This window comes from Oreochromis niloticus, linkage group LG17, assembly GCF_001858045.2.
Source record: "Oreochromis niloticus isolate F11D_XX linkage group LG17, O_niloticus_UMD_NMBU, whole genome shotgun sequence".
NCBI classification, from domain to species: Eukaryota; Metazoa; Chordata; class Actinopteri; order Cichliformes; family Cichlidae; genus Oreochromis; species Oreochromis niloticus.
In genome coordinates this window covers 11,564,273-11,576,292 of record NC_031981.2, presented here as the reverse complement: position 1 = coordinate 11,576,292, position 12,020 = coordinate 11,564,273, and the positions used below count along the sequence as shown (strand labels likewise).

General features: G+C 39.8%; 1 protein-coding gene across 1 annotated transcript in view; it reads right to left on the bottom strand.

Moving 5' to 3' along the window:
* exoc4 (exocyst complex component 4) overlaps window positions 1-12,020 on the bottom strand; it is a 136,107-nt gene that overhangs the window by 38,625 nt on the left and 85,462 nt on the right. Inside the window, exons 12-13 of the mRNA XM_005451646.2 lie at window positions 11,659-11,761; window positions 9,071-9,187 (exon numbers count right to left, since the gene is read on the bottom strand). Coding sequence (XP_005451703.1) covers window positions 9,071-9,187; window positions 11,659-11,761 — 220 coding nt within the window. The remainder of the gene's footprint in view (window positions 1-9,070; window positions 9,188-11,658; window positions 11,762-12,020) is intronic.

Sequence of the window (12,020 nt, the reverse complement as noted above, 5' to 3'; positions counted from 1 at the left end):
GGGGTACCCCTTGAGGTTGTGCAGAGGTCAGAGTGTTTAACCTTATGGTCTCTGCCATTTCACTCATGCTCTAACCCAAAACCACTCACTCGTGTAATGCCTCTCCCATCCCATTCATGTCTGACCACGGATTGATAAAATAACACACCCTCAGTACCGCGTGCATCCAACCACACACACACCCACACACCAAATGGGACACATACAAAGATAACCCCTGGCTGCCCCCCTCTCCCCCCAACAAAGGCTGTTCTCCTCTCCTGGGTAAAGAAGAACTGGGCATGAGTGGGACATTGTCTTGACAGATCATTCATCAACGTCACAGGAGAGCCAGTCTCTGAAGACTCCCCTGACACACACCGGATGGGTCTCATGGTTGTGCCTGCTTAACTGCAACACATGCTGCTTCTAATGTGTATGCATGTAAATGAGTGTGTAGTTTGTAATTGAGTTTGTTTAAGCTTAAAAAGTCAAGCTTAAACAGGGGCACAATGCCAGGTGTGTGAATAACGTCTTTTTTTAAATTAGTTTGTGCCACAAGCCAGTGTACCTCTAGTGCCAGTCCTAAGCCTGGATAAATGGCCAGGAAGGGCATTCGCCACAAATTCGTGGCCAAATCAAACATGCGAATAATATAAAATGAGATTTCCATAACGAAAAGGTCAGGGCCCAGATTAACAATGGCCCCTTCTGGTGTTGTTAGCCAACAGAGTGTCGGTGGAAACTGTGCTACTTTTGGCCAGAGACAAAGGAAGAGGAGAACGTATATGAGAGGACAGCGTGAGAAAAGGAGAAGATATGTACAGGGGTGCTAAAAGGTTGCGACAGAAGATTATGCTAGGAATAGGCTGAGATGGGGGCAGAGGATCTGCCGTGGCGACCACTAAAGGGAGCAGCTTACATCAGACCAAGAAGACCACCTTTATAATTTACTGTTGCTTGTTATTTTAAAAAATTGCTTTATAATGCCAACACTCAAGGACTTCAAACATTTTGTATATACATCCCACTCATCATATACACATAAAAACATGTGAAAAAGAAAGCTGTCCCTGGACTCTTTGAAAAATTTGTATACTCTGGCTGCCTTCATAGGAGGGATAAGTAGCATCCAGGTGTTGCTAATCAATTGCACTAAAGAACAGCCAAGTATGAGCAACCTCTAGAAAAGCAGAAGTTTGGAGCATTCAGGTGTGTTGTAACAGTCTTCCAAGTGGATGTTCCAACAAAGTCAGGCTGTGCAATGCACAGAGAAGTTGCAAAACAGCCAAGAGCTACATCACAAACACTATAGGCCTCAGTTAACATGTTAAATGTTTATGTTAGAAAAAGACTGAACAGGTATGACTTGTTTACTGCAGGAGAAAACATCTTCTCTCTAAAACAGACAATGAAATGTCCTTTGGACAGATGACACCAAAGTGTTGATGTCTGACAATGCACAGCACCACCTTTGGCGAAATCCAAACAAAGCATATGGGCTCAAATGCTTCATACAAACTGTCAAGGATGGTGGTGGGGTGTTGATGATTTGGGTTTATTTTGCAGCCGGAGGACCTGGGCACCTTGCAGCCACTGAGTCGACCGTGAACTCCTCTGTGTACCAAAATATTCTAGAGTCAAATATGAAGCCATCTGTTCAGCAGCTAAACCTTGGCATAAATTGGGTCATGCAACAATGATCCCAAGCACAGCAGCAAATCTTCAACAGAATGGCTGAAAAAGAAAAGAATCAAGGTGTTGCAATGGCCCAGTCAAAGTCCAGACCGCAAACTGAAATGTTGTGAGATTCTAAGAGAGCTGTGCATAAATGAATGCCTGCAAACCTCAATAAAGGCAGTATTTCAAAGATGAGTGGACTAAAATTCTTCCAAGACAGTATGCAAGACTGATAAAGTTATACAGAAAACAATTACTTCAAGTTATTGCAACTAAAGGTGGTTCTGAAAGCTGCTGAATCATGGCGCCTTTTTATGTTTTTCACACGACTGCCAAAAACTGTGAAAACTGTCTTTTTCAGACGATTGTACAAACACACATGAACTCCCTCCATCAAATATAATTAAGTACAAGCAATCACTCCTCTAATGGACTGTATATACACAAAAACAGAGAAACTAACTAAACTGGAAGATTTTGAGAGAACTGTGAAACATAAGATGTACTTGGGAGATAAAAAAGGTGTGAAATGCATTGTGTTTTATTGATGTCACAGCTTTTCCAATAGCAAATATTCTGCAAATTCTTTATGAAGTTTTGAAAGCAGCTTTGAGATTGAGCAATCTATTTCCACAACTGATTTCACTTATTCAGCCTGAATCTTTTCATAACCTTTGAGTAAACATAATTGTGTTTACCTTCTAAAACGATAACATAACGAACACTCAGTTACTCCAGATGAAATCTCTGAGAATGGCAAAACAGATGTAGTTTTGAGTGCCATCGAATGAAATGCCCACATTGTAGAACCGTTGGTAAAATCAGCTCATCATCAAAATGATGAAAATTAAATCACATATTTATGTGAGGCTGGATATTTTTAAAATGAGAAATGGAAAATAACGGATTTAACTATGATGGCCACAGTAAGGCGTAATAAGCTACTATAAAATAAATGCTTGTACACAACCTGCGGGTGGACAAATTGAGTTATTAAAAGAACGCATCTTTTCCTCCACCACCACCACAATCATGACTTTTAATACAAACACTGCATTAAGCTTCGCAAGTGTTTTAATTGAGAGATGAGGAGCAATATCACACTTGAATGATTACAGATGGGCTTCTACATTACACACACCCTATTTACGCCCACACACAAATGCGGGGTAAAATATGGAGCTTCTGCACATACTAATCCTGGGAATCACTCTGGAGTTCAAATGTGCCATTTGAATCTCCACTGTGACCCCAAACTCCATTCTAGTAATCACCCCATAATCCCCCAGTTTTTTGTGTGTGTGTGTGTGTTTTTGTTCCCCCACACCACCTTATCACATATTGGCAAATACCATGAATTATTTATCACAAGAACTCGGTTTAGATGTCGGTGAATGAAAGCTATATTTTAATAATGCAGCTGAATGCTTTATGCTGGGGGAATACATGTGTTTTCTGTGTAGTATTAAGTCTAGATTTAAACAAACATAAACAATACTCACAGAACACAAAGATTTTCATTTGCAGATTCAGAGGACCTAACTTGCTTTTAAAATTTCAAGCAAAACCTTCTATCAGGAGGCTTCAGCCTAAACCTGTTTTCTTTAAAACCAGAGGGCATGTCTGTGGTTGAGCTGACATTTTAACTTCTCCTTCTATAACTGACTCAGTCCAAAGGCAAAGATTATGTCTTGTTACACACAGAAACTCTGTGGAAGCAATGCGTGGTGTGAACATGCACTACCCAGGGCTGTTCAAGGTGTTTGCTCTCTCTAATACACCACACACATTTTTTAAATAATATATAACTATTATATTTGTGCAAAAATATATTTTAAAAAATACTACCTAAAAAAGTACAGCTGTGTCACATATCCATGGCAGTGGCAGGTTATTGGCCCAGGGCAGCTGAGTGTGAGCCTCAGGAGTACATGTGTTTGGTGTGAGATAACCAGACAAAGGTGGGTGGCGGGTATTGTTAGACCTTCAGCAGTGAGGAAGGAGGAAGAAGAGAAATAAGCCTTTGAAGTGAAGAAACTCAGAAGAAAGTCATAGTGTTCATTTTGTGGAAAAATAAAAAGAAACTTCTGCACTAATTAAATATTAAAGATAGACTGAAGGTGCTTCTACCAAGATGAGAACATAAGATCACACAATCTCTAGAGAGCAACATGTAGACTTAGTGATTACAACTTTGTGTCTCTTGGTCGAGGAGGGGAAAAAAAAAAAAAAAGATTGAAGGGACTAATTTTAAGCAAAGCCAAAAGCGCTGCGGGTAAGAATGGTAAGGTGCTTTATTTCTCGATAATTCCTAATAGCTGTAAAATTGTCAACCGGATGCTTGGCCACAATCGCTTTCATGACAGATAATGCAGTAGAGGGTTCCAAGCAACATTCAGGAGAACATGTTGGGAAATGGGAAAGCTTTTATATTATTTATTTCTCTATAATAATGCCTATTTTGGTCAAATTAAAATGGTTGTTGAGCATTTTTCTCTGACAAACCTTTTACTAGCAAATGTGGGATTGTCTGATGGTTTTGCTTCTGGTGAAGATGGTAGTGTTTGTTCATCTCCCAGTGTGCTGAGGCAGTAAATGAGTGTGTGTGTCTACTGTTCATGTGTGTATACCAACTACCCTAACACCCTCCTTCCTGTTACCTCCCACCCCCACTTGTGCCCCAATCACAGGGCACGGCTGATGCAGCTAACAGGTGTATTGTGTTGTGATTGCTGTGTCTGTTGATGGGAACGGGGAGCTGAGAGTCTCCTTAATAAAGAGAATCCCACCACCACCAGCACCACCATCTCCACTGTGTATGTGTGTGCTCAAGGGTGCGATTGGGGTTGGGGGTGAGGTGGGCAGCAGGGAGCCAATCAACAAGAAGCGATCAACCCTCCACAAATAAACATTGCCTACACACATAATCGCAAATAAAAAGGTCAGTGTCATTACAGTTACTGGAGATGGAAGCGTGTGTGCATGCACAATTAACACGTGTATGTGTCTGCATGCGTGCCTGCTTCCAACCTTCTCTCTCTCACAAAGCTACATGTGAATATGAAATCTAAAAGGTCAACATCATTAGCAGTCCATTGGCCGCTGAACACATCCGCAATACCGTGAGCGCTCTGGCAGCTGATGGCGAGTGAATGAAATCAGTCTTCATCTGGCTCAAGAACAAGTTATGTTTGCAGACAAACACCCAAAAAATGCAAATAGGCGCACATATGAATAACAAATGCACAGACAATTACTCCATTAACATGCGGATACAAAAGGACTAGTTAGCGGCTATTGTGCGCAGACACTGGGGACCAAGCTGAATGATACTTAGCTGGAAAGAGAGGGCTGATGTGTACTGTAATTATGGCTCTGATGTGGTCTTGACTAATGAAGTAAACAAGCTCAATACAAACAATTCATCTGCACTCACAGACCCTCTCAGAAACACAAGCGCACCAAGTGGCCAGCCAGGTGGCTCGACATCACGGTCTTCAGGGCCAGGAAATGTGGTCTGGTGGGTTGGTCTCATTGCAGTTGTGTGTCCCCGCATGTGCGCACTGTGTATTCTTGTATGTTAGGATGTCACAAAGTGAGTGTGTAAAGGGGACACTAGGGGGGTTCTACCAAGATTAATGGAGCCAATCTCCACAGCTATCCAGCAGAGTGACCATACCCTCCCTATCCTGTTTTGTTCTTCTCCTCCGTCTACACTCCTTTCCCTCGATCTAACTCTAATTAAATGAATCAATCAGTGGCAACACTCTGGACAGATAGCATCACACTGCTGCGGCTACCGGCGTGTATGTTTGTGTGTTGCTTTACAGTTGCTGTTTAGACCCTGCAAAAAGGAAAGAAAAACAAGAATGAAATGGGAATAACTATGGTGACAATAAATGAGTGGCTGAGGGCAACAAAGACAAGGCAATAAAGAAAGAAACCAGAAAAACTGAAAGAATTTTTAAACAGGCAGACATCAGAAGCTTGGCTACCTTGCTCTTGCTTTTTTTTTCTTTTTAAACATTAACACTCTTCTGGAGATTTATCAGCCCAGGCTATGCTATCACACAGACGCATGAATGGACATTAGCCTTTCCCACTGAGCTATATACAGCCCTAGAAAGCCCTTATCTCATGCTCCTAGTGGACAATATACAGCCAGTGTCACCTCTTAATCATATCAATATGATGAATACATATACATGATATATAAAAACAGTATTTGACACCGCTGGTACCTAGTGATAGGAAAACCATTGCCCCTATCATTATAACTTATTAACCTATGCCTAGACTGAATGTCTATTGCTTATTAAAGGCTGCTTAAGCAAACATAAGCTGTGATATTCACCTTGACTCTTGTGCAGCTTTTCCACAAAGTCACTCTGTCTGTTTCTCCTGCAGAGATATCACTAACAAAAGGTCAAATAATTCATAAAACATAAATATATTTAATAACTATGATCCACTCCAAAAGTTAATGTCATGGAAATGCATTCATAAATATTCTACCCATGATATGTGAGGGAGCAATGAAAAAACAAGACCATGGGTAACCCCACCACATATTGTATCACCGAGGGTCAGAAGGATAGGATAGCATACATACTGTCTTGCTGTATATGTGTATATATATATGAAACACAAAGATAGACCAATTATGCCTTATTGTGTATACACAGGTTTTTAAAAGTGACCAATGGCCTATGTATGCGTGCTGCTAGGCTCTTACCTCCGCGACGCAATTCTGCACCATACAAAACCCCAAACCCCAAATGCTAATATCTTCTTCCAATTCAAACTATTGCACACATAAATTTTTGCTTCAGTGGTTGCAGAGAGCAGATGCATCTATAAAATGTGCTCCCCTATGGTTTGCTGTATGCGGCTGCAGCCAAGGTGTATAAGAGAGGGTGTTTAATGTTGTGTAGCAATGCTGGGCTATTCCCCCTCCTCTAACTATGCTGGTTCTGATGCCAGTGTGTGTCCTTCTTTCTTTCTGATAGCATCTGGCACAGAAAATACCAAGGGACTTAAAAGGGGCACATAAAGTACATATGTGTCCACCAACACCGTGGATATGTAGACACAAAGACACGTCTGATTAATCTTTAATTAACTAGTGCAAGCACAGAGACTCACAATATGATTAGATAGAAGTTCCTGACAAATTACTTTATGCAGAAGTAGTTCAAAAACTTATTTTAGTATTCTCTGGATGAAAGGTGTCAAACCCCATTATCAAAAGCTCTCATGACAACTAAGTGAATAGAAAAACTCCACACTGTGAAAGAGAGAGCGCAGTCTGTCATAACAGTGGCCATGTGGATGAAGGCCATCAAAGAAAACAGTAGGATGGCTCTCAAATTGGAGGCCAAAAACAAAATCACACACAGGTAGCAAAACATACACGCTTGCTACCAATACACACATGAAAAACGTACCATAAACACACAAATGCCATCCTGACCCTAGAATGTGAATCACAAGAGAAGAAGCAGGGAAGGGTCTTTTATTCAGCCCAATTAAAAAAGGCAAAAAGCCCAAACAAAAGGAGTGTTTTATTGCACTCCCCACTATCAGCAGAAAGGCTCATTAGCCACAGCAGCATAATTAGCAAGATGCTGAACTCCTCGTTAAGGAGGGGCCCGAGCCGTAAACAAACCCCGCTGAACTCCAAACGCCCACGGTCTCTCTCTCTGTAATGAACTGCCACCGCTGTTCCCTCCCTGTGAGAAAACCAAGCGCGCAGACAGTAAGGCTCTGACAGAAACAAACACACACAGCAAAACACGCACTCATACGCGTACACACGAGCTGACAACTCATATCCAAGGTCTGCCGCACAAACACCCACAGCAAAAACAAACTACCTCTCTGGGACACTGTCTTCCTTGACAACTGTGTGGACAAACACACACTTACATACAAACATACATATTATAGACTGATATGCAAAAAATAAAGCGTGAATGCAAAACATACATTTTTACAATACTGGAGACACAGACAGCCATACCCACTAAACATTGAGAATATCTGACAGCTGAGACAAATCTTGCCAACTGTCTGAATCTTGACTTTGGCACTGTTATAATCCTCAACCTGCCACGAGCCTGTTTTGAATTAAAAAGACTGCCAAAATCAGCCACGTGAGCCAGTGTTTTAGCAAGTCAAAATGAGTTGATTCGATAGTTTGTAAATCTAAGGTAGACTGGTTTCATTTGGATGGTTTCTAGGCACTTAATGTTTAATTGAAGTTTGAGCACTGAAACCTAATTAATCTTCCTTGTATTCAGGTGTCAAAATAAAGCAGAGGTGGATATCACAAGATCAGGACAATAACAAAACAACTATGTGCACGGGCACTGACTGGTGAACAGGAAACAATTACTAGGGCACATAAAGAGAAAACTGTACTTGCACACATAGACACACCAAAAAGAAACATCTAAAAAGTGAAGCCATTTTTCTTTTCTGCTACAGCGGCCATGAAGTGTCACAGTCCTGTGGTGTGGTGCCACAAAACCCTTAGAAGGTCAGCCATTATTATCAAAAACTTGTTTTTTGCAGAAAAAGGCCCATGAAAGACACATATAAGTGCTATGATATATATGTGCATGTGTGTCTCACACTTTAACCACCACTTAGAAACAGCTCCAAAAAGATCAAGCATGATTTCAGCGGTAAATATGATCCTGTGAGATAGGTGGCAGGCTGAACATGATCTGAGAGAAAAATTGAGGGAGCAGGGATTCTGAATCTGTCTGTCCAAAAACCTAAACCAAGAAACAGTTCACAGAAAACAGCGAGGTGAATGTACTCAAACAGCTGCATGCATCCAGATATGTGCTATTCGCATATTGTGGGTGCACACAGGTTTGTGAAGTTTTTAACACCAAAAAAGTCCAAGGCACTTCAAATGCAAAGCTCATAGTATCCAGATAAAGCAAAAATGCTGACAAACCTGATCAAAGCTGGTAGATAATTGCAGTAAAATGTTTGGAAACCCTATGGAATTACCAGGCTTTTCCTCATTGAAGTGATAATTATAAACAATCTGTTTGAACTAATAACACACAAATACTTTTCTTCTTTTAGGTATTTATGAAACATATCAAATGATTTATTTGCAACTGTAGGTAGTCACCCTACCTACAGTCACCCTTTGCACAATCATTGTCCAGTCCATGAGTGTTCAGGTGTCCACTTTACACTGAGAAGATTGTTGATTTAACCTGATGATAATTTTTAAGCACACAATTTGTGATGCTGAGATGTGAGAGTTGTGTTGGCAATACTCTCCATGTTCGTTTCCGTTACATACATAGTATCAGTACATTTACAAGTGTTAAATGCTATTACCAAGCATTTAATTGTTGATTAGAATATGGCGAGTGTCTCTTACCTGCAGCAGGGGTCTCTGGACACCGAGAACCTTCATGGTATCAGCATTGGCAAGAATCTTCAGAGGATCAGCTGTCTTGCTAACTGCCTCGATTTCCTTATTAATCTCTGTCCGTACCTAATGGTTGATTGACAAAAGTTTGCGTCAAATAGTAAATTTACAGGGGAAATGAATGAAGATCTGTTTTCCATGCCATTCCATGGAGTGAGATAATCAGTAATCAAGTAAATGATTAACTTCCCCCAAAACCTTGCTTCCAGGATATTAGAAGGACTTCTTCACAATCCATTTTTAAGTAATTTCTTAAAACCTACCTCTTTTCATTAGCCACAGTATGAGAGTTGATTTTTACTTGTTTTGAATTGTTTTTGTATTAATGGTTTTGTATTTTTATTCTGTTCTTAATGTTAAGCACTTTGGTCAGCACTTGCTGTTTTAAAGTGCTTTATAAACAAAGTTGGCTTAGCTTGACTTGGCAAAAGATGCTATAAATGAAAATAGATGGCAGCTTGAAAACAGGATATGGCGTGGGTAACTTAAAAGTGAAAAGAAAATCTAACAAACCGAGAGCCAAATGTTTCCATGAGGCAGAATTACAATTCTATTTGTGCTAAAGCAGTTTTAAACCAAACAAATAAAACACAGAATGATGTAGAAGAGATTTAATTTGTGCAGGAAACTCTTCTGTTTAAAATACATGCACCTGCAAACAGGAAGAGATCTATGTTCTATCTATGGCCACATATACTTGGAAAATAACGTGTAGTTGCATTAGCACACCTTATTCTACTGAGCTAAGACCTTGAAATTCAAATGCAATAGTGGTCACTAGTACTATGCCATTTCGTTTTGAACATGACTAGACCCTGAAAGTCCATGCTTCAAAACATCAGGTTTGGCTCCGATTCTTCCCGTTGAGCTTCCTTTCATCCACACGAACATTGCTTGTGGTTTCCTGATGTAAGAAGCTAAAATCGCAGGTGAAGTGAGCTTTTATTCTTAAGAAATAAGGTCATGTGGGTAACCTGCGTGTGATGCAGGCCTAGTGTTGTGAAAAGACTGCAACTTTAGCATATGAGGAAACCACTGTGAAACGGGGATGAAAAAAAAGTTACTGTAGTCAAAGTATCGAAATATGCCTACATTTCAATATCTAAATGGGAGAGAAATAAAGGCCCGGTGCAAGCAATGTTGTGAGTATCTCGCTCCCTCCCCCTCTTCACTGCAGAGTTTTAAAGGTTATCAGCTAATGAGGCAGGCTAGAGCGAAGACACAGCAGCATTTTGAACTTTTGAATAGCCTTAAAAAAGTTAAACACACACTCTGTAAGCAAGAATTAGTCATTTAACAACAATGAACAATCCAAACTACTAGCAATGTGCAAGTCAAGTCAAAAATATGAGCAGCTTCAGTTATATTATATTAAAATTGCAGGGAATTTATGTTTATGTATTTAAAAACTGTTAAAGTGAAACTAAAAATTAGGGCAGGAAATCAACACGTGATGAAGAGTCCTCTTCAAGGTCTCTTATGAACCCTGGCAGTGATGTGTGTTTTCTTATTCCAACAAATCCTATTGGTTTATTGGTATTTTTTATGTCAATCCAAATAAAACAAAAAAGGTAGTATACTTTTTTCTTTTAAAACAGGCAATACTGCTAAATCCACCCAATTTTAGGAATTATAGGGCAGTAAAAAATTAATTAATTAAACCACACTAAGTCACATTTATTTGTGTTTATTTGCATTCACAAGTTTACACTAAGTGAATGCAGTATAAAAAAAATTTAGTGTTCAGTGAGAGGAGATATATAAATACCAGACAATATACCAAACACAGTAGCATCTACAATACATTTTTTTAAAAATCCAGCATTTACAAGAGTTTGAGATTGTGTCTATAAAAAGCAAAAGAATTGTTAAAGATGTAAATTTGGCTGCTAATTCTCTCAAAAGTCTCCTTGTGCCACAACAAACTGCTCTAATTGTTTCTGTTAGGTTTGGATCGTCACTGGCATTGAGTGCTGACTCTATAGCAGTTTTCAGTGGAACAGAAAGCAGCTTCCAAGCACTGTAAATTCATCCACTGTGATCACATCGTCACCACAGAGCTCTGACATCCTCAGGCATATGAAGCTGAGACTTCAATGCAACCAATCTAAACTATCATGTCATTGTGGTTCCTCTCACAGAGAAAACTGAGAATATGTGTTTTGTTTTGCTTTGGTCTTTTTGTCCAGAATGGTGTTTTCACCAAAGGACTTTGACATGGAAATGCTAACACAGCAGAAGTGCATCACTGTACAAGTAGACAATATTGAAAGGATAACAGCTAAATTTAAATGAGGTCAAGTTTTTTTTTTTTTTTTTTTTTTTTTGTAGACACTACCTGGATTTTTTTTAGTTCATTAGTAACCACAGCAGATGTTGACTGCTGTGGAAGAAGTTACAATGAAGCATAGCTGCGGTTTCTTAATGTGAGGGATTGATTTCTGGGGAAGCTGGTGTTTCACTAAAGCAGTGCACTGACTGCTGATATAGCACTCTGTGAGAATGCATAAAATCCATCAATTTGTCATTATACTAACCTGGTTAAGGAACAGATCATTAATGTAGTAAGTGAGGAAAGCTTGAAGCTGGCACTGCTTGGCTTGACCTGGCCCCATGTTCGACTCTATTTCCTTAATGAATCTGAAAAGAAAAGGAAAAACATACAGATTTTAAGACATCAGAAAAACACCTGTGAGTAGTGGCTCGTGTTGAAGTATATAGGCTTGACACCAGCAACACAGTAACACTGTATCACTGGATCCAGCATCAATTCAAGAAGTAAGGTCTGCCATAGAAGCAAATTTTGGAAAGCTTTAAATGCCCCTCAAGATGCCTTTCAGTAGGGCAATAAAGCTTAAAGGCTCCAGTGGAGCTCCTTAGAGCCATTAGGGCAAACTTC